This window comes from Thamnophis sirtalis, unplaced genomic scaffold (assembly GCF_051295495.1).
Source record: "Thamnophis sirtalis isolate CommonGarterSnake01/CBP01778 unplaced genomic scaffold, rThaSir2_p1.2 scaffold_3, whole genome shotgun sequence".
NCBI classification, from domain to species: domain Eukaryota; kingdom Metazoa; phylum Chordata; class Lepidosauria; order Squamata; family Natricidae; genus Thamnophis; species Thamnophis sirtalis.
In genome coordinates, this window is record NW_028261383.1 from 99705648 (window position 1) to 99729725 (window position 24078).

Consider the following 24078-nt stretch of genomic DNA (forward strand, 5'->3'; position numbering starts at 1 on the left):
CCAGTGCTTACCATAAATTTATAAGCTAGCATACTTTTTGTCCTGTTATCGCTCCTTTAAACAATGCAAAACCACTAATGTGACCTTGTCTTGCTCAGTCTTATGAAGAGACAACAAGGTTATAAACGGTCTAATATTAAAGAAAAGTTTTGATTCCAAATGTTTAAGCTTCCCCTTGTTTCCAGGATTTTCACGTCCCCTCGCCTTTAGTGTACTGGATAACCACATGGATGTGATCTCCTCTTCAGAAAACTGTGACCACAGTTTTATTTATAAAGGGAAAGCCTTGGTAGCCCAGAACAGGAAAATAAGTGTGTCTCCCCCCCCCCCCCCGCTCCTGCAAATCATTCTACCAGAGAACGTATCCAGGAATTCTTCTATGCTTCACTGAAACAATCACAAAAGTTGAAGCTATCGCCTCCTTTTTACAATTGGAAAAATGCAAAGTACATTGATCTTCAAATATCTGCCTCGTTAGAGAAAGAATTAAGTTTATTTTATTTTGTTGTAGAATCGGCTATTTGATTTTTCCCTCCCCCCACCTTTTTTTTTTTTTTGCCTCCCAAATTGATCAAGTGAAGGCAGGACCGGCATTATCCTTGTAGTAGAACTGCACAGTTTACCATGCAAAGATGAAGAGCTATTCAAGTTAAATCTTCATACCGCCCGTCTATGAGCAACCTCTCTCAGAAAGCAGCCGAGTGCTAAGAATAATAATAGCATTACAAGATGGTTTGGTGGTTATTTTTTGTTTGAGTTCTTTTAAAAGCCATACAGTTTTAACTAAAGAGTTCTTTTTTTTTTTTACTCTCAAAAAGAAAGGGAAAAAAATGACACTTGGCATAAATAAATAAATAAACAAACAAACAATACTTTAAAAAATACACGACTAGAAGGAAAAAAGGGGTTCTGCCCCCCCATCAACACATATATATTTATGACATGCAAGAGATTAAAAGAGAACTGTTCTGAGATTTCTTATTCAAAACAAATCAGAACTAAAAAAAAAAAATTAAAACAAACAGAAAAACCCAAAATAAAATTGCAGGAATTGCAGAAGAAAGCTCAGATTCGATTTGGTTTGCAAATACCACGTTTTGGAAGCATTGTGTTTTAAGGTATGTTGTATACCATCAAAAGGCACCAAAGGATTGACTCAGCCAAATCCATCAGAGACCATTTGTGGGGATCATGACGGCAGGTTGCAACTCGTGATGGCATCCCTGCCCCTTCATGAATGAGTCAAAATGTGCCTGCTGCAAACCTGCTCCTTCTGTCTTGCCTTTGATTTTCCTGTCTGAGGCTCTTTCCAGATAAGAAAACGGGCCTTTCCGCCCATTAAGAACAAAGTTGCACTTGCCTGCATCCAGCAAGAGTAGAGCCATCTCCTGTCCAAATGCAGCAGAAGAGAATCTGCCATTTGTGGAAGGGAAACAGCTCTTCTTTGCTGAGAGGGATGGGATTAGGGCGGGATATCACTGGGGAAGTTTACCTATTTCCTAAATTTTAAAAAAATAAGTCTTGGGTTTTTTTTTATTTTATTTTAAAAGGGACGGTTGCATCAATGCTGGAACCGGAGTCAACAGAACTGAACTACATGTAAAAGAAGAAGGGAAAGACAAGGAAATCAGAAAGCCTTAGGTGGATTAGTCTGGCTTTAATGGTTTTCATCTATTCCTAATGTAAGTACGTTAGTGGTATGGCCAAAGTGAAGATGGATCATAGGTCACCTCTGATGTCACAGACACTATCAACAGGTGACAATGAGAGTTGTGCACCTAGACTTTCACTGCACTTTCAAGGCAGTGAGTCCTTTGTGGAAGGTGTGAAAACCTGAAGATGGTGGTGTTGTTTTTTACAGGCTGCAACTTTATGTTGTTATGTTATTTTTTAATCCAATGTGCAATCTGGGGCAAAAAAAGATGTATCTCTCACAAGAACTGAGTTACAGGAAAACATTCATTGTGTGATAACAACAAATGATCATCTGGAAAGGCCCTGAGTTAATAAAAGGAATACACCACTTTAAAAAGGTAAACGGTCAATTACAAGAACTGAATCAACAGGAATTCTAAGTCCTGTTTTCAAATAATGTAAAACAAAAGAAAAATCTCCAAGTAATTTTTTTGTTAAAAAAAGAGATAGCTTAATACAATGCATCTTTGTTTCATGGCCTTGGGTGAGTTTTCTTTTCTTTTTTTCCTGTAAATATAATTTAGTAATCCTACCTTGGTTCTAGATTACAAATTATCTTTGTAAAGGAACTAAATTTACCAGCAATTATTAGGGAAATGAAAGCAGACAGAATTCAAGCTCACTGTGGTAGTAGCAGCTTCGTTGCTTTCACGACTTAAAATTCAACTGTCCCTAATTTGCTTTGCCACCCAATTTCTTTATATTGGGGGGGAAAGCAATAAATGTTGGAATCTGAGAGTTTACCTCTGCACAGTTAGTGTCTGCAGAGGAATGATGGGGAAAAAAAACAAGGAGGAGAAGAAAACAGGACCAAAAAAAAAAACCCTTTAAAAAACTTTTGTTTGCTAGTCTCCAGAATATTAGATTCCCAAGGAGCATTTTTTTCCCTCCCTCCTAGTTAACCTTGTCTTGAAATATATACAGGTTATTTGTTGCTGCCACTGCTATTATATTTTCTGAAGGATGCCAAGCTGTATGCAGGATCTTTTTGCTAAAGTCCAGACTGTCCACGCTAATTTCATCTTTCCTCCTTTTGCCACCAACACAAACTTTGCGAGGCTTCAGGATGGCACGGGGTTTGCTGTTTTCTCTTGAGGCTTCAAGAGTCACATCACGCTTGGTATTGCGATCAAACATTCTAAAGAAGTTGTTGTAGGAGCCAGTCATGATGACACTGAGAAGCAAGCAAAACAACAACAACAACAAAAAGTGTCAAGTGAAATTTAGAGCCTTTTTAGTTTTCCTACTTCTCTCAACCATTTCAAGACAGATCCAGCTTTGAGACATACCCACCATATCTCCTCTCTTAGGGAGAGTGATGGCTCAGTGGTTAAAGACACAGAGCTTGTCAGCTGCAAAGCTGACAGCCTGAGTTCCAGATCTGAGCGCCACACAACAGGGTAAGCTCCCGTTACTTGTCCCGGCTCCTTCCCACCTAGCGGTTTGAAAGCAGGCAAATGTGAGTAGATGAATAGGGTACCACTTCAGTGGGAAGGTAACAGAGTTCCTTGGCATATAGTCATGCTGGCTACATGAACACAGAAAAGTCTTGGGACAATGTTGGCTCTCTTGGCTAAGAAATGGAGATGAGCACCACCCCCTAGAGTCAGATATGACTGGACAGGTGAAACCAATCTTTATCTTTATCTCCTTTCTTGGGAAACCGCTATAAGGAGTGCTTTGGGAAACCACAAAGCAGGGTGGGATGGAATAACAAGTCAGGAGGCAATTTGCTGGTTGTGTAAATGTCAACTTAAAGGGGAACTATAATCACCACTGGTAGCTAGGCCAGTTACAGCTCATGCATTTATGCAATGAGTAAAGTCTTCCTTCTTTTTTGCACTCCTGAAATTTTCACTTATAATCAGGTAAGGTGGCTAAATTGGGCTACCCCTTGGTAGGCAGCATGGGGACAGTTGTTAGAACTCATCTCATTTCTTCTTATCATTATTTTGTGTATTTATCCCAATTCACAAGATGCAAGATGATTGTTTTTAAAAAAATCTTAAATATCAAAATAATGATCAATCACATGTATCATCATTCTCTTTTCAGGTGGTTAACATGGATCCAATGAAAAGTTTCAGCCAATTCAACAGTTGTCTTTGGTTGCACCATAAATATTTAGATCAAGGGGAATGCTGCTTGCAAATAAGATGGGATCCCAATGCAGCACCATCCCTTAGATTAGTGCCTTTCTGGTCGATTCAGAGAAATATTCCTGTTCACAAATCCTGCAGCCCAATATTTAGATTGAAAATGTAAAAACTAATTACAATGGCAAGTTAATTTCATGCTTAATTTTATGTTACAAATGAGCAATATTCAAATTACTTTTTAATTTTCTAATTGTCCATAGCTGAAAGTATAATGTTGACAAAAAGAAACATCCCAATTCCATTAGCCATAGTTTCCAAAGGAGAATTAGGCAACTATATATAGGTCATTTCAATTTCATTTCTTTTTCATAAATGGAGCCAACTAAATCTTGGCTTTGCATGCCTGGCTATTTCAGAAATTATAATTTATGTAAGCTAGTGCAAGTTCCTTTTCATTTTAAAATCCCCACAACTCATCACAATGCTAATGTACTATAAGAACCTTAATGGATTGGCGTCATTGTGTGCAGTACATTTCACCATCAATCCTATGCTTATCAGGTTTTTGGGATCTGTATGCTTGGCCCAACATAAGCAGTACTTATTCAGCTATCTTAATTCAAGTAATTTCTTTTCAAATTGCTTGCAGCTGTTCTTTGTATGTCTTATGTTAGTTTTCTGGATGACAAGAGTGACTTTTGAACAAGTCATGAGATTTATTATAGAGCATTTTTCAAGTTTCAATGAAATTTGGGATTTAATTTTTTTTTCATTTACAAAAAAAAACTTTTCTGCACTGCATGAGGAAGCAAAGAGCAGAAGAGATAAAAGTGGGTGGATTTGAGGAATCAGAAAATTAAAAAAATAATAATCCTGCATATAACGCCTCACCTGTCTGACCCATTCCATACACATTCAAATTTATCAAAAATGCAATCATTCTCATAGAGGGAGCACAGCTTGCTGCGGAGGTAATCATGGACCTAGGAAAAAGAGAGACACAAAGAATAAAAGGAAGGAAGCACTCAGAAGGAACACCATACTAAAGTTTGATTCAAGCTCTGCTCACACATTTCAGAGGACAAGAGTTTGAAGCTATTAGCAACAGTTATTTTATCTTAGTTTCTATCATGGATGTCTTTGGAGATTCTCAGTCATCGAGGTCATGGTTATCCCACAGGTGCTTTTTTCCAGAGGCAACTGGACTTTCTTCTTTTTCTTTGAAGACATTTTGCTTCTCATCCAAAGAAGCTTCTCCAGTCTACAACACAGTCCTTTGCAGTTCCACATCCATTTGCACTACTCAGATGATCTTGAGGACACACATAAACTTCTAAGTGGCCTCAATGACTCTCTAAAATAATGCAAATGACCAGCTGTCTGCAAGGAATATAAATCCTTCTATTTCCCACTATCCAGTCAGAATCGAAGAAACTTCTTGGATAAGAAGCAAAATGTCTTCAAAGAAAAATAAGAAATTCCAGTTGCCTCTTGGAAAAAAAAGAGACTTTGGACTTCTATCATTGATGTTTTAATTTCAGTGTTTTGGTTTCTGTTGCTCTTACTACTAAAATCCACCAAGAGCCTGTTTTTTTACTGCATTAGCAATATAATTGAAAGCAATAAATTATGTGTAGGCCAATTCCAAAATCTCACAACAGTAATAAATAAATACATGTAAAAATAAATCATTTTGAAGCATTTTGGGATGTTGTGAAGACACCCACACTTTCACACACTGTATTTAATACCTACACCCTTCATTCACATCCCAGGAAACAAAGCAAAAAGATAAAATACCTGGTATGTCTCAATAGGTCTGTTCTCCATATTCAGATCCCACACCTTGACTGTGAGGTAATCCCTGGTCATGATGTATCTCCCAGTATGGCTGAACTTTACATCAGAAATTGAAGAGATGATCTCAGAAAAAAAAGATCTGTTACTTGGATCTTCGGGCTCTTCAAAAACTACACGAATCACACACACATACACACACACACACAAAGGAAACAACATAAATATAGTCAAGGAATCTGTATCACTTGGCTTAATATGATAAATTGTGAAAATACTTGAATTTCCCACATGGTCAGTCATAAGGAAAATTCTACGAGTACATGTTAAAAAATCCCCCCAAAGACTTAACATATTTGCTGGAAAATAAGTTTTTCTGAACTTAATTACCTTTATTTTGGAGTAGAAAGCATTAAGAATTATACTGCAAATCCCACTGAAATCAGTGGAACGGAACTGCACAGATAAAGACTTACATTTCATCCATTTCGCTGGGAAACTAAATGATCACATTAGATGCAATACCTTTGAGGCTGTTGTGCTCACAACTCAAACCTTTTATCCATACTAATTTTCACTTATTTCATGTATTAGTTTAATACAGAAAGCAGCACCATATATTTCTGCAGGCTTAGTCATGCTTACAGCTCAAGTGATCCATGGAAACCAATGGACCATTACTTAGTCATGACTATATCCTACCTGCTGTGTCTTAAGATGTGGAAAATTACCCTGGTTATTTCATATCACAGAATCTGATTTAATTTTTAGACAATATTAAGTCCACCTGACAATATAACAAGAACACTATAGAAATAAACTCACTTATCATTCTTCATGTATCATGAAAAGGCATTGGATACAGTTAACAGTCATACAACTAAAGGAGATGTTCCTTATTGAATGAAAGATTCAATAGAAATAAAACAATTAAAACAAATTCTTGAAATATGAACAATTTGACAATTGTTCATATTGTTGTTTGAACAATATGAAATTCTTGAAATATGAACAATTCTTGGCTCTGATATGAATTTTCAAAAATTTGTTATTCTGTCAGAAGGAAATCACAGTTAAACCAAACTCCGGGTACAGATCTGGTTTAAAAATTAGAAACCCAGAGTATGAGTTTATATGCTGTTCAGAGTTGCTTTGAACTGTGAGATGTGTAGCAAATAAATTTAACAACACCACAGTACGTTAAAATCAGAGAAGCCAAACATCTGATGGCTGGTTAACATCTTTTTCAGGCTCTGCAGCGATGTTTTGGCAAGTCAAAGAGACAAACTTCCCACTACTTACCCCCTTAAAATCAATGAAAAACGAATGCTGTCCACATCAGGAATATGCCCTCAGCACATCAGGCAAAATTTGATACAACTGATAGGCTGATGAAAATAGTGAGTTTCTGTGCTAAACCATAGTGTGATTTGTTTGTTTTTTATTTAACGTCATCGTCAATCACACCACAGCAAAAATTAAGAAAAGTATATTTCACAAACACTAAATCCTTAGCTACATAAAAATACCTAAGTTGTCCTTTCATTTAAAAATGTATGCTTAAATATAAAACAGTTACTCTGTGAGAGAGATGGGCGGCCTCTTGAAAGCTTGAAGCAAAAAGTTATATTTCAGGATGGATCTAAGAAAATTTGACAGGAAATCTGCATCCGTGTAGATACAAGAAATGAAGCAAAGGTGAATTTTCTAGAGACAATAGGATTTCTTTCAACATACACACACTATGTAAAATCATGAAATAGCAGAAATGCTGTATGTATTCTTCCCTCAGGAAGGTGTTGCTTCGCTAGACATTTAACAACTAGGCACCACAAAAAATTGTTCAAAGGCGATATAAAACTGGCAGTAGCAGTTTCATAAGAAAAAGACAACTTATTAAGCAAAGGGGTTTTTTTTCTTTTACTTTCTCTGCATAAATATTTGACCAACTTTACTACTCTGTAGTAGAACACTGGGTTGTAAATCCTGGTTTTTGGTATATGATAGAGGCAATAGGAAAAATAAATTTTAGATGCTAGGATAAACGATCTCTCAACAAATATGAAATGGCATTCCTCACAGCATTCTTAAGCTTGACGTCTACTCACTGCTAGCAGGAAATCTGATGACTTACAATTTTTCAAAAATATAATAAAAACATCACAGCAGAAAAAAAAATTCAAGACCTCAGGTGGCTTGTACAAAGTATCAAACTTCTATATCATAATCATGGACTTGGCCACACTAGGGAGCACAGTTGGGGAGATTAAAAAGAAGCCTAACAAACATCAACATCAATTCTGGGAGATCTGTCCTGTGTAAACACAAGCTTGAACAGTAGAAGCCTGGGACTGACTGTTTCTGATGTTGACACAAGGAACAATTTGCAACTACCATCTAAATGTCAACATGTAGTACAAATAAGAAGTGTAGGGCTATCTTGTGTGTGACACGGGGATAGATGTAACATTTTTCTTCAAAGCAATCTCTGGAGGCTTTAGATTGATTGGGGCAGGATTACCGGAAGTGTATAGAAGGTTAATTCTTCCCTTGTTCTGTTTTCTTGATCAAAGTCCCATCCCCCCAATCACTATTAAGTCAGAAGACTAATACCCACCCATCAACCATACTTACATATATTCCTCAGCTTACAACTACAATTGAGACTGGAATTTCTGTCACTAAGCAATGCAGTTGTACAGTTTGACTAGATCCGTTTGATCTCTTCTCTTCCTTCCTAGTATGTATCTCTTCCCACTTATGTTTATAACCATGTTGCATATATCTTTCAATTTGTATTGTTTTATTTGTTTACTAGTACGATTTGATAGCTTATTAGTAACCTTGACTATCACAAAGTGTTGTATCTTTTTATTCTTGATGAATGTATTTTATTCTCTTTACGTACACTGAGAGCAAATTCCTTCTGTGTCCAATCACACTTGGCCAAAAAAGAATTTTATTCTATTCTATTCTATTCTATTCTATTCTATTCTATTCTATTCTATTCTATTCTATTCATCTAGTGGTTAAGGCACCAGGTTGCAAAATGTGATTGCATGACCCTGGACACTGCAACCATCATAAATACATGCCAGTTGCCAGGTGACTGAATTTTTTATCACATGACCACAAAGATGTTGCAACAGCTGTACATGTGAAAAATAGTCATAAGTCACTTTTTCAGTGCCACTGAACATTTATCACTAAACAAATGGCTTTAAGTCAAGGAATATTTGTAGTACTAAATATACATTGCCCTCACCCATCAGCTACATTGGTCCTTTCCTTACAGTGATGAAATCTGCACCAAATGCTTAAGCAGCCATGAGGTTCACCTTTGATCAAAGGGTGGTGTCCTCAACTTAAGGATCTTAATTAAGGATTTAAACAGTCTTCTGCAATTATTTCCCCCCAAAATTACTCTGCTGTGGATGGGTTGTTATTCCAGTGGTAAGAGATGAAAATGGAGAAAGTGATAGAAGTCCTCGATGGAAAATGCAAGAAGAGACAGTGATAGAAATTGAGTTAAGATATAAGTTTTGATAATAAGAGTGTTGCTGGATTGAAGCAAGTAGAGAATAAATAGAAATAAAATGAAAAAGAGAGTAGAAGGCAGCAACAATAGTGAACTTGGTTTGGGTGACTTAAAAAATAATGGTGAATGAGATCTGCTGGTGGCTTCTGGAGGTGGACATTGGATGGCAGATTATCCAACTGTTCTTTATATGTTTTAGCCTCCAGTCCCCTTATCATCTTTGTTGCTCTTCTCTGCATTCTTGCCAGAGTATCAACAACTTTTTTTACATCGTGGCAATAAAAACTGGATACAGTATTCCAAAATAGATCAATTATTTTAAAACCCATAAACAATCATATTTTGCTTGCAAGGATTTATAAATGGATTTAAATCTAGGTTTCCTTGAATAAATCCAAGCCCAACAAGTTTAGTAAAAGCCACTTTAAAAGAATTGTGATTTATTCATCAAAAGATTGACATAAACACCCTTTGATTTATTCATCAAAAGAGTGACATCAACACCTTCCTCTGTATATTTTCATTTTAATTATCTGCAATTACCAGATGGTGCTCTTTCATTAAATAAAAGAAGAAACTTGACAGTACCATGACAACTTACACAGAAGCAGCTTTGGATTCAATTATCACCAACTAGTAGCCAAATATTTGAGGGGGAGGGCATATTGCCAAAGGATACCTTTAGATAGTGGAGGGAGGGTTCCATATTATACAAAAGTCAGTCCCTACTAATTTAGTTTTGTTTTGTAAAACCTTCTCTTTCTCCAGAAGGAAAGTATATACAGTATATCTAGCCAGGAATTTAGACTAAGTTGTTGATTTCAGTTTTCTTTCTAACATCTCATCCACAGAGAGACAATGAATAAGGTATTAAGAATAAGATAATATCAAATCTGTACAGGAACATATAACATTTTCTATAGAAACTCCTGCGGTTTATTATTGTTATGGTTTGTTACACAGTCAGCCAGATGTTCAGATTGGATTTTTATTTTTATTCACTTATCGAACGCTTTCCACGGACCTGGGATAGACAGATGTGGATGTTTGATAGTATTAGAGGTATTGTCATTGTTCCCAATAAAGGTGACTTTTGCAATTGACCGATGGTGAATAATGTTGTTGTCGTTATTAATTTGTCTAGTTGTTTTACAGACTTTTGGATGTAGAGTCTATTTGTAGTATGAACACAGCATTGCATTTTATTTTTTAACAAGTTAGCAGCTGAATATGGGCAGCTCTATATCGTCTTCAACAATAAATATTTGCAATTTAGCACTTAAAATTTTAAATGTTTAAAAATTATTTTTTTAAATATTTTTATAATTAATTAATCTCCCATGAATCTCCCATGAATTTGACCTACCAGGCTAAATCTGATCCTGCTACCAGATGAGTTGCTGCTGCTAATACTACTTTAGACCTACTTTAGACCTGCATTATGGAAAATGACTTCAGGCACAGTGTTTTCCATGCCATTTTCATCTGGGGTGTCTATGCTAGGGGTGGGATTCTACCGGTTCAGATGAACCGGTAGCTGGGAGTGAACTGGTTCGCCCCGACGATCAGATCGGCCCCCCTGCCCACACGCGCTATTTTCCTAACTTTATCTTCTTAGCTGATTAGTGCGACAAAAGAGATAGCCGTGCGAATCAGCTGTGTTACTCCTCCAAAGAAACATGGAAGTGAAGATTTCTTCATATTGCGCACATAGGCGCAGCGCAAATCACGCGATCACTGAATCGGTTGTTAAACCGGGAGGATCCCACTACTGCTATTACCCCTAGAAGTGGATGAAGTTTAAATGATTATTAAATAGCTGATGTAGGGTATAGAATTGTGGAAACAATTGTCAAACCTCAACGATATTATAAATATCATTGAAAGGCCACCCCATATTTATTTTGGTAGTTGATTTATATTCCCTTTTCCATCTCAAATACCAATGGACATTTTCCAGAGCCCATATTTCATGCTCATTTGAAAAGCAGCTTGCACAAAACTCCAGTTTCTCAGGGGCCCTATCAGGTTAATCAGTTAAGAGCAAGTTAACGGAATATAACCCACTATTATGCCTGTTTTACACTGATTATTGACTTAATTTAATTTAGCCTGTATTGCATTTTTTCCAGGGCGCTCAGATGCATTTTATACTCAGTTAATTATATTCAACAGAGATTACAAGGTCAAATTTTTGGTTGCCCTTTTTTTTCTTTCTAACAAGGGTTTGCCCCTTATCTGTAATTCCAAAGGCTTAACTCAAAATTTGAAACAGGGGCTAAAATGTGTAGATTTATGCTGCACATAACCTATTGCTGCATTTTTATTTTATTTTACATATCAACATTTGACCTTATCTTTGTTTAACACAATAAGAAAGCTATTCTTTAAAATAAAATAAAATGTGGTTTTGGTTTATTGCTTGTGAGATTCCCCAAAGGAATTATAGCAGCTGAATTTTCATGGAATTCATCTTCATGCTACATGGCCAGGATGGGTATTATTGAAATTATTTCAGTGTTTTGACCTTTTAAACACCAAAATACAACACAGGGAAGAGGTCCTCCCTCTTACACACATTTAGGTTAGTAGGAAGATTTTGGAATATTGATGGTGGCCCCAGGAATACTCCAGATTAAACAAGGGGAACAGAATGTGAAGACATAGGCACTGCTTAAGGGAAAAAGTGGTTTGGGACCTCCATCTATCCATCCTACAGACTTTGGATAATCTATTATACTATGGCTAAACTTGTTGATACAAATATCATACATTCCCAGATAATCACTAGTTCCATCTGTAATCTTTGAAATGTTGGGTTAGAGCAACATTATGCTACATAGGCAATTTTGAAGTATCTATCTGTCCTATAAGGTACACAGATCAGGAAATAGATTCCACAGGAAACTAGAAATCTATTATATCGAGAGAAGTGGCAACAGAAGCTTGCCAGTTTTCCATAAGTTCCCGTCCTTCCCTCTTACACCCCATGGAGTGGGGGGGAAGTGGAGGAACCAGTCTCTTCTAATGTTCTCGCTCCTCCCTGGGTTTAACACATGCTTCTGCATCTCTTGTTTCCTGAAGAACCTATGGATGCTTTCTCCAGAGTCATCTCTATGGCATTCTACAGTATCTTTCTGACCTGAACTGACCAATGTGTTATCACAGCCCAAGAGCCAGGCTCTTAAGAGGGCAGCAAGTTAGACCCATCAGACATTGTCCCCCCCAGATAGCAGGCTCTTCATCTGCCCACACTGAAAGGCCTTCCTTGGTCACCACAAAAATCTTTCCAGCCAGAAGGCGCCAAGAAGAAAAGGACAGTTCCCCCCACAAAATCAGCAGCACACACATGAGCGGCAGCTTCAGACACATCAAGCCATCTGGGTGTTATTATCTGCTACCATGGAGTGAAAAAACGCTTCAGTGAGGAGGGGATTTCAGCCCCCAGGGACTGCCTTCCACTACTGGAAGCAACTTTGGCATCCAGCTTTGTGCTTCTTGTTTTAGGCTTTCTTGTTCCTCACTTTTGAGATCTTCTTGACCTTTAAGTCTCTGGGGTTTTCCCTTGGTATTTCTAAGACTTCATTTGCCTGTCAGATTATGGATTATTTGTCTCTGTTTTATATCTCTTCCTCAGCTACTGGTTAATCTGTTGCACAAAACACAGTCTTTATCCTCCTGTCCTTACTCCACTCTTGTAATCACTCTTTTGATTGCTTCTGGCTGGCTGTGCTTGTACATTCCTCCTGTTTTTCCTTCAGCCCCCTGCCAACTCCTTGTGTGCTTGGCTCCTGTGGAGCAGGGGGTCTCCAAGCATGGCAAATTTAAGACTTGTGGACTTCAACTCCCACAATTCACCAGACAGCATGATCTTAAAATTGCCAAGTTTGGAGACCCTTGCTGTAGAGGAAAGAGAAGATTGAAAAAGGTTAATGCTTCTTCTGGAAAAATATTTCATCTGTAGAATATTACAGACAGCACTTTTGCAGCAGGGGAACATGGCTGTCAGCTTCTCACATAATATGATGCAAGTGCACCATTTTTACGAAACTAGCAAACGTTTTAAGAAACCAGCAATTTTTCAGTCTTGATGGGCAGCATCTCTTCTCCCACTGGTGATTTCTGTGTTACTCTTAATATAAAGAAATTGGATATCAGAGAAGCTGGCACCAGGAGAAGATTCTATGACAAGGGGTGGTTTTTCCGGTCAGCTCCACAATTGATAGGGCTTTCAGTTAGGACAGATAGGGGACAAAAGACGCTGTGCTAGGAAGAGACTCTACAGTGAGGAAACCAGATTTCTGGTTGGCTCCAGACCCGGGGCGGGGGGGGGGGGGAGGGCTTCTGGTTAGAAGCCACAAAGGTTCTAGGTTGCCGACTCCTGATTTAGGGCAATCTTCTTTTTTCAGTTTGAATAACTATGAAAAATTGTTCCAGATCCTTTTGCTAAGAAATAGTTAACTTCTCCTTTACTTCCCCAGTTCAGGAATGAGAAGGCAAATCATTTTCTCTCTCCCCTTCTGATTGATTCCTTTAAAATGGTTTCCAAAACCTGATAGGGCACACTGAAGTAGAACTTGGTTTTATTTTACTAAATCACCAAGGAAAAGGATGAGACCAGTTATTATTAACTCTAGGATTTTAAAAGATTCTTTTAATTCAGGAATGACCTTCATATTTGCTGTTGAATTGAACAACCCTCACCTTCTCTTTCTCTCTTTTTAATTTCCTCTTCTTTCTCTAGAATAAACAAAACTAGCTTAGTTTTTCCTTTAAGCTCTCATTTCAAAATTAACTATGTGTACTTTGATAAAAATGCAATATCTTGTTTTCTAATCAAGCTCTCCCACAAAGACAAACAGTATTTTTACTATATCTTGCTGCATAGCTGGCTTTTTCATCTCTAATATACGTAAGAGACTAATACTCCTGATCTATTACTATACTCAGTTCAATAAGAAATCCTGATGTGTGTTTTAAACTGCTTCAATTAATCTTTAATAAACAAGTCACAGCTTTTGGCTGGGATTTTGAGGATATGAAGTTTTCATGAAGCACTTATGCATTAAGGTTGCATGGCCCCACCTATCTATGTTTAGTTAATCGATATAAAATGCACAGAAATATATGCAAAAAATCTGATTCATAGTTCATTGGAAATATATGATTATATCAAAAATGTAAATGAATACAAGTTTGATGGAATGAAACTTTAATGAAGCTTTGTCTTTCAAGCTCTAGAAAAAGGCTCTAAATTAAATTAAAATTGAATGACTAACAGTAGAGCCATTTAAAAAATTGGATTACTTTTCCCAGGAATCTTATTTCTCTGTCAAAATTTTGTTCAGAGATGTTACCCTTGAGAGTGCCCTGGGAAGGAAACCTAGAGCACTTCATCTTCTGCAGTGGCTACCTACCAAGTACAAGACAGTTTTATAAAGAGCAGCATCTCTTCTGAAATCCAAGAGCACGCCGAAGGTTCAGCTAGAAAGCTGCTTTGATGCCCACAAGCAGATTTTGTTTTCTGATTATTTATGTTTCTGAGTTACACAAACGCTACCAAGCAAATATGATATGAAGAACTGAGTTAACATTCCATACATTATATCATCCCTGAGAGAAAGTATGGTCTGGTGGTTAAAGTGCTGGATTAGGAACAGGGAGTCACAGCAGGGGTGGGTCTCAAATTTTTTTACTACCGGTTTGGTAGGCGTGGCTAGATGGGGGGCATGACACTGAGTGGGTGTGGCCAACTTGACATCACTCATGCACACTCAGTCACATGACCCCCCCTCACCAAGCCATGCCCACCGAAACGGTAACGAAAAGTTTTGACAGGCGGGTGGAGCTCCAGCCTCACTGGAGCTAAGGGTCCGCCTGCAAACTACCTGGTAAGAAAAAAGGTTTTGTCTTCCCTGGCTCCCAGGAACACTGCAGATTTCAGCAAGGCTGGGGGAAGGGAAAAATGCCCCTGTTTTTGCAAAAAACCGGGTGAAAAATGGTCCGTTTATCGCAAAAACGCAGGCATTTTTTTCTTCCCCCAGCCCTGCTGACACCTACAAAGTGCTTCTGGAGGCTGGGGAAAGGCAAACACAACTTGGTTTTTGCAAAAAACGGCCTGTTTTTCACCCATTTTTCACAAAACAGGGGCATTTTTGCCTTCTCCGAGCCCTGCTGAAGCCTGCGAAGTGCTTCTAGAGGCTGGGAAAAGGTAAAAACACCTCAGTTTCTGTGAAAAACGGCTCATGTCTGGGACATCTATTGGATTGGCATGCACACACCATTAAAAAAGGGAAAAATTACATTTTTTTTTCAATGAAGATTGTTCTGCACATGTTCAGAACAGAAAATAAAGATGGCGGTGCCCAGGATAGAACTGACACGGTCATGTGTCTGGCTGAGTTACTACCTATTTGGCCAAACCAGTCTGAAACAGTAGGAACCCGCCTCTGAGCCTCACGTTCTATACTGTAAGGGCACAGAAATTGCATGGGTGACCTTATAGTAAGTTATATTAAAAGGTAAAGGTCCCCCTCGCACATATGTGCTAGTCATTCCCGACTCTAGGGAGCGGTGCTCATCTCTGTTTCAAAGTTGAAGAGCCAGTGCTATCCGAAGATGTCTCTGGGGTCATGTGGCCGGTATGACTAAACACCGAAGATGCATGGAGCACTGCTGTGGTGTTTCCTATTTTTCTACTTGCATTTTTACATGCTTTCAAACTGCTAGGTTGGCAGAAGCTGGGACAAGTAATGGGAGCTCAACTCTGCTAGGCGGTACTAGGGATTCGAACTGCTGAGCTACGGACCTTTCTGATCGACAAGCTCAGCGCCTTAGCCACTGAGACACCGTGTCCCTTAGTAAGTCATTTTGACTTACCTCTAATAAATATCAGGCTCCTCAAAAAGTCAGCTGATAATCAGAAACCCTCATCCTGTCATACATTGATAGCTTTTCTCTTAAGAACTAGGTAAGCAAAGTGGAAAAAGAAGAAGAACCTGAACTTATGTGGGACAAATGAGGAGAAAGGAAAAAGGAGAGATTGTAGCACAGGTAGTCCTCAACATACGACCACATTTGAGCCCAACATTTCTGTGGTTAAGCAAACCAGTAGGCAAGTGACGTTTGCTCCATTTTATGACTTTTCTTGCCACATTTGTTAAGTAAATCACTGTAGTTGTTAAGTTAGTAACATTGTTGTAAGCTGAATCTAATTTCCCCATTGACTTTGCTTGTGAGAAGTTCGCAAAATGTGATCGCGTGACCCTGGGGCACTGCAACCATCATAAATACATGCCAGTTGCCAAGTGACTGAATTTTTATCACATGGCCACAAAGATGTTGCAACAGATTTATGTGTCAAAAATGGTCATAAGTCGTTTTTTCAGTGCCACTGAAATTTTGAACGGTTCACTAAAGAAATGGTTGTAAAAAGGACTATTTGTAGTACTAAATTTCTATTGCTCCCACACATAAGATACGTCGGCCCTTTCCTTACAGTGATGAAATCAATACCAAATGCTTAAGCAACCATGAGGTTCACCTTTGATCAAACTTAAAGAATTTTAATTAAGGATTTAAACATTCTTCTGCAATTATTTCCCCCCAAAATTGCTCTGAGTGTGGATGGATTGAAATTCCAGTGATAATAAGAAGAGATGAAAATGGAGAAAGTGATAGAAGTCCTCGATGGAAAACGAAAGAAGGGATAGTGGTAGACATTGAGTTAAGATATACAGTATGTTTGGATAATAGGAGTGTTGTTGGATTGAAGCAAGTAGAGAATTAATAGAAAGGGACTGAAAAAGAGAGTAGAAGGCAACAACAACAGTGAACTTGGTTAGGTGACTTTAAAAAAATGGTGAATGTGATCTGCTGGCAACTTCTGGAGGTAGACATTGGATGGCAGATTGTCCAACTGCTGGGCATATTCACCCAGTGAAGATGGTGTGGGCCATGAAAAGACATGCCATTATAAGACAATCTAAGGGCATATATATGCACAGAACTGGGAACAAGAACCTGAAAAAGGTTAAAAATTGCTTGTGATTTGGAAGGTTGTTCGGCTGCTTCAAGGTCTGCCAAATTGACCTGACAATTTGGAAAAGAAACTGAAGACATTACATTTCTCTTCCTACATTTTCCCTTTTCAGTCAAGACTTCCTGCTTTCTGCTCTCATTAAAAATACAACTGCATTGAAATCAACTGCATTATAAGCTCCTGTGCTTCTCCTAACCCATTTCTCCTTCTCTCGCCAACTCTCTGCTGCACCAGGCACAGTATCTCACTGCAATGTGTCAGGTAAATGATTTTTTTTAGCAAGTCAAACCTTACAAATGCCAGTGAGGAAGAGGAATGCATTTTGAAAGTAGAATCTATCAAAGATGAAAAAGTGAGTTTACATAATCCAGGAGCACCAATCAGAACTGGCAGGGAAATGCAGCAGCCCTTCTTGCACAATCCCATTTAATACATGTTTCCCAAGTAATAAAGGAAAGGGGTGGTAAGGAAAGAGAGTACTGGCATACTTGCCAATGAAGGTGGTACAAAACTGTATTAACAGAATAACAGAGTTAGAAGGGACCTTGGAGGCCTTCTAGTCCACCCCCCTGCTCAGGGAGAAAACCCTATACCATTTCAGACAAATGGTTGTCCAATCTCTACTTAAAAACTTCCAGTGTTGGAGCATTCACAACTTCTGGAGGCAAGTCATTCCACTGATCAATTGTTCTAACTGACAGGAAATTTTTCCTTAGTTCTAAGTTGTTTCTCTTCTTTGTTAGTTTCCATCCATTGCTTCTTGTCCTGCCTTCATTCTGCCTTTGGAGAAGAGGTTGACTCCCTCTTCTTTGTGGCAGTCCCTTAGATATTGAAACAGTGCTATCATATCATCCCTGGTCCTTCTTTTCACTAAAGATCCAGGACAGATCATGAGATGTGAACAGCCATATTTATGACAAGAATGCTCTTTGCCCAGAGAAGAATTGTGAGTCGGCTTTTTAAATTAAAACCGAGGAATAAACCACAGGTCTGGGATGTGCTAGAGAAGAGGCATTTAAAGCACATTTATCAAAGATTTCCTTTGGGGGTAGGGAAGATCATCTTTAAAGGGCAGAATTGCATTTATTTTGAATCTTGATGAACAGCCTAAATTCCAACTTCTAGGTCTGCTGAATCACAATCGACTGAGGAGCTGCACTTCTGAAGGATGGTGGGGTGGGGGGGGAGAGAATCAATATCGGCCATCAAGGGAGAGATCAATCTGAACTTGTTTTCACAATTGCTTTGAATGTGCTCTAAAGGACACTGCAGCAGCAGCAGCAGCAACAGAACAAAGGAATAACACTAACCAAGCCCAGGGATCTGTTGTTGGGAAAGGAAGGAAATGATTCCAGCTTGCGTCTTATTACTAATATATTTAATCTGAACTGAACTGTCTATTTTATAGTAATCAGACAGCGGGAGGAAGGAGTGAAGAAAAAAACCCCAGGCTAACCAAGGAATTCAAGCGATAGATATCAGTATACAATCAGACATTTGCAGAAGCCAAATAATTGGCTGCTATGACATTTCCCACTAAGTCGGAGAGATAAGACTGAAGAGATAATTTCAAGAAGCTGGTTATTAGAGGTTGGGAACTGATTCGGTAGCAAAAGAGCACTGTAAATTACAATAGCAATATAGGCACTGGAAACTTTTTTATCCTAGAACTGGGATGGCGAACCTATGGCACGCGGAGCCATTTGTCAGGGCACGCAAGGCTTGTCCTGTCAGCTGGGAAGTGACTTCCAGGTTACTCGTAGGGTGGGTTTTAGTCCTCCGGAGCCTTCAGGGGAGCTACTGAAGGCTCCAAAGGACTAAAACCGGCCCTACAAGCAAACCGGAAGTCGGTTCCTGAACTTCCGGTTTGCCCGTAAGGCCACTTTTTCGCAGACCAGAGGCTTCAGGGAAACTCCTGAAGCCTCTGGAGGACCTCCGGGGGGCACGGGGGAGGCTGTTTTTGCCCTCCCCAGGCTCCTATAAAGCGTCTGGAGCCCGGGGAGGGTGTAAAAAGCACGCCAAAAATGGGAGGGAGCACTGGTCGTGCATGCTTGCAAACTGTGTTTGTGCGCATAGCATTATGGGTGTGGTACACCCATGCACGACCCCACTATGCTCCACCCACTTTTGGCATGCGCACAAAAAAAAAGGTCCTCCATCACTGTCATAGAACCATGATGGCAAACCTATGGCTCGTGTGCAGAGGTGGCATGCAGAGCCCTCTCTGCGGGCAGGCGCACCATTGTCAGCTGCTCTTCTGGTTTTTGTCATGTGCATGCGTACCAGCCAGCTGGTCTTTGCGTGCACTGGAGTGCCAGAAAGTCAAAGACCAGCTGTCTGGTGCACATGTGTGTGTCAGCTACCTGGTCTTCGGGTTTCCGGTGCGCCAGTGTGCACGAATACCAGCTGGCTGGCATGCATGTGCACATCAGAAACCCAAAGACCAGCTAGCTTTTTTGATCAATATTTATAGAAGTTAAAATGTGGATCTTGTTCAAGAAACAATGGAAAACATAGTATAGGACAGGGTTGTCAAACTCACGCCTGCGGGTCAGATGCATCACGCACTGGCCACGGCCACACCCGGTTTAGCGAAGGGGGGGAAAGTCATGATATGTCATGTGATGCTGCGGTGATGACGCGAGTTTGACACTCCTGGTATATTGAAAAGCAGATATAAATTGGTTCAACTCTAGCACCAAACCATGATATATCATTGCAGGAACAAGTGGGAGCATATCTTAATCTGGATTACTGTCTCAATCACTTCCTTTGTGATATAGGGCATAACCCTGGTTTACAGGCAAGCTATGATTTATGGACACCTGTGATTGCATTCTTAGATATTAAATCAGAGGATAATTTTATGCAAATTAGAACCAAATACCTCTGATTTTCTCCTTTGGAGATAAAGGAGGGAGGAGAAACAGACTAAAGCTTGTATTGCTTTTTTTTTTTTTTAGTAAACCATAATTCATTATGTCTGGATAAATACCACTTCATATCCAAAAATCTGATTTGCTTGGTGTAATTTAGAGACAATTATCTAAGAACTCACAAAACAACAGCAATACCCGAATACACTTCGGTTACAGTGAGTCACAATAAAGAATTCCTCACTTTAAACTCTTATTTATAAAAAAAGATTAATTTCAGACTATGTTAACTTTATTTTGAGATTAACTTTAACAATTTCTATTCAACCTCTATTTTCAGAGATTGAAAATGAATGAAGCCTCTATTTACATTCCAATTATATTATACAGATGATCCTTAGCTGCTCATTCACCCCTGTTAATCAAAATAAGACCGTAATTTAATATTTCCACCTGTTGCAAATTCTCCATTTTAGTCAACGTTTGAACTTCAAACATTCAGAAATGTTCTGAAGTTGGTAAGCAATTCCATTTCTAAAAATTTTCAAGTGAAAAATGGAAGAAATGTTATCTCTTGTTTGTTGAAAGAAAATAGAATTAAACTGGGTCCTTCTTGGTAACCATTCCATTTTTTCCTCTTTCATAGTGACAAAACCTAGTGGTGTAACCACGTTTCCCACACATGAAATCAGCACTCCACTGCTTATGCCATTTCCTCCTGCGCCATCCAGGCATTTTTTGTGTATTTTCTGAACAATCCAAAGAAGATACCTGAAAACCAATGAATCAGTTATGGAAGTGTTTTCTTGGTGTTACTTGTTCCAGTAGGATGGATTTCACAGGCAAAGGAAAGGATCATTCCTCATGTTAGTTAGCAAAGTAGAAAGGAGTCATTGATCACCAAAGGAAAAGGTTACTGTACTTTTTTCTTATAGCTTTATCTTGTACAAGGATAAATGGAGGACACTTATCACAAACAAAACATGCATTTTTCTTTTATATGCTAGGTCAGGGGTCGGCAACCCGTCACTCTGGAGCCACATGTGGCTCTTTCCTCCCTCTGCTGTGGCTCCTGGTTGCCAGTCGGCTCCACAATTGATAGGGTTTTCAGTTAGGATAGGTAGAGGAAAAAGGACGCCACGCTAGGAGGAGACTTTACGATGGGGGTACCAGACTTCTGGTTGGCTCCAGAATTGAATGGGAGGCTTCCGGTTAGGACCTTTGCGGCTCTATGAGTGTTTAAGGTTGCCGAGCCCTGTGCTAGGGGAAATCCTTCCATAATACAAAATTCCCTTTTTACTATATGTTTGAACACATGGCTGGAGCATACTCACATTTGGAGTGTCTGTCACACAAAGCAGACGTTCTCATGTCACACAATCTTATTGTCCCCTTGCTGCTGCTATAGACGAAGGTGTTGCAGTGATGTGGATGGAATTCTGCAGCTGTAATCACTTCTGTCAATTCTTCCATGTTTGCTGGTTTTATATCTACAATATCTGATGCACAAGAGTCAAGGCAACATAAATAACACAAGGTAGAATTTTTAAAAACTAACCTCAGGATGATTTAGGATATGACAGAGCATGTTAAGTCAGGGTTGTGTTGAAATTGCTATTCATTCACTAGGGAAACTTTGATCCAGTACTTTCCATTTTAGAACACTCTTAACACACAGGACTTTTATGAGGTAAAATGGAATCAGTGACAAAGGGACATGTTTCATCTACTCTCAAATACCTGCTGAGTAAAAACTCCAGCATTTATCCAGCAACTGAGCATCTTCTTAGTAAAATTCTATTTCCACACTTAGATGAGAATCCTTAATGGTTCTGGCTACATATATATTCTAACATAATTAGTCTTGACATTATATTGATATGAAGTAAGAAAATAAAAAGACTTGTCATGGAGCAAATCCCTATATAGCAATAGGAGTTTTCATTATAAATCTGTCAAAGCTCTCCATGTTACCATCTTTTGATTCAGAGAAAATAATGGATTTTTCACATTGCTTTAATTCCAAACTCTACTTCATTACAGTTCTTGCAATTCTTCTTAATTACAAATCCCAGAATTCATATTTCTGCTTAGTTAATAGATCAATTCCTCTTTAACAACCTTTGTTTTTTCTAGTTCTTATATTTACCACCAATGCAAGAAAAGTTTACTACAGGTAGTCCCCAACTTACAACAATTCATTTAGTGACTATTCAAAGCTAGAAGTCAGATTCACTTAACAATTGTGTTACTAACTTAACAACTGTGATGATTCACTTAACAATTGTGACAAAAAAGGTTGTAAAATGGAGCAAAATTCACTTAACAAATGTTTCAGTTAGCAACAGAAATATTGGCCTCAATTGTGTTACGTTGAGGACTACCTGTACAAAAAAAAAAATCCTACCTTTTCTAACTATACACATCAGTGGGATTCGGCTCCCAAGATTGTCCACTTTTTGGAAGATAAAGCAATTCAACAATTAGAAGAAAAGTAGCACATGTTTCTCAATTATTTGGGCAAATCCTCATTTCACCTCTTTGCCATGCTTCCCTCCCTTGGTTTCCACTAGATATGTTAGGATTATAAACTCCTTATCCATCCCCCTACCACATTTTCCTGTGTGGAAGCACAAATGCTTTGTTCTATCTACTATCAACCTCAGTCCAGGTATTGACTCTAAACTACTCCCCATTCATTAGTCAACAACCTGATGTAGCTACACAATAGACTTTTCTTTTCAGAAAGCAAAATCAATCTGTATTATCAGGGGAAATAGTCTGAGGAAAATAAGCAAACTGGTCAAATGAAATAGAGAGGTTAGTTAATGAGGAATTTAATCATGTCTGTTCTTTATCTCTGGGATGTTGTGAGTTTGTGGGCAGAAATAGTCTCCCTTTGCCTTTGATGTTGACTACTGAGCAAGATTATCCTTCTTCACCAATCTTGAGGGCAATCTGCTTTCAACTGCCAAATATCTAGCTGGAGCAAATTTATGTGGTTGACAATCCTGAGCCTGGATTTACACTTTTAGGATCAAGAATTATGCTGTGGAGAAAAGTTAAGGCTCCTGACTTCACCAGCCTAGCAGCCCCAGTTATGTCCTCGAATGCCAGTAGCATCTCCATGGCCATTGGCACTCAAGTGGAAATGAGACTATGTGTCTTCCCCTTCTGCTGCAAACTGGTGCAGTGTTTGCCTTGCCAATTCATCCTGTGGTGTGGATGAATTGGCGCTGTTCCAGCACTTTGCTCTCTGCTTTGCTTCAGCCAAGCCAAAACAAGTTTAGCCAATCTGCAGTTCTGATCACATAAGTCCCCAAACATAGCAACCTCCCTCACAACTACAGGGCGGGGCATAACCTTTTCCTAGGGGGTCACAGCAACACTTGTAATAACAACACAAATAATTCATACACCATTCGAAAGCCCATCAAAAACTGAGTTTATTGACACGATTTAATAGTCAGTATGACCACCATTAGCCCTTCGAACAGCATTCAAACGAGGTGGATAAGAACACAACAAATCTTCAAACAGTTCCGTTCGATTTTCCAGATTTTTCAACACAGTTTCCAAATTCATTCTCAAAGTTTCAACCGAAACAAATTTAACATTTAATAGCTCATTCAATTCAGTTTTTTATGGTCTTTAAAATGAGGTGTCGCGGAAGTTGTAAACTGCTGTCGATCTTGCTGTGACCCCCTAGGAAAAGGTTATGCCCCGCCCTCTGGAAAATCTGGAAAATCGAACGGAACTGTTTGAAGATTTGTTGTGTTCTTATCCACCTCGTTTGAATGCTGTTCGAAGGGCTAATGGTGGTCATACTGACTATTAAATCGTGTCAATAAACTCAGTTTTTGATGGGCTTTCGAATGGTGTATGAATTATTTGTGTTGTTATTACAAGTGTTGCTGTGACCCCCTAGGAAAAGGTTATGCCCCGCCCTGTACTGTGACCCTGGAGGTCATGACTCAAGACCGGGAACTCTTGAAGTAAGGGGAAGTGAAAACTGGCAGGAAGAAAAGTGAG

At 38.8% G+C, this 24078-nt stretch overlaps 1 protein-coding gene across 2 annotated transcripts in view; it reads right to left on the bottom strand.

Annotated features, from left to right (window-relative positions):
• Positions 1–457: 457 nt before the first annotated feature.
• PPP2R2B (protein phosphatase 2 regulatory subunit Bbeta) overlaps positions 458–24078 on the bottom strand; it is a 272126-nt gene continuing 248505 nt past the window's right edge. For both annotated transcript variants that reach the window (XM_014058886.2, XM_087709600.1), the window contains 4 exons: positions 21381–21545; positions 5595–5764; positions 4686–4777; positions 458–2869 (listed from right to left, as the gene is read on the bottom strand). In XM_014058886.2, the coding sequence (XP_013914361.1) occupies positions 2590–2869; positions 4686–4777; positions 5595–5764; positions 21381–21545 (707 nt within the window). In that variant the 3' untranslated portion in view covers positions 458–2589. The remainder of the gene's footprint in view (positions 2870–4685; positions 4778–5594; positions 5765–21380; positions 21546–24078) is intronic.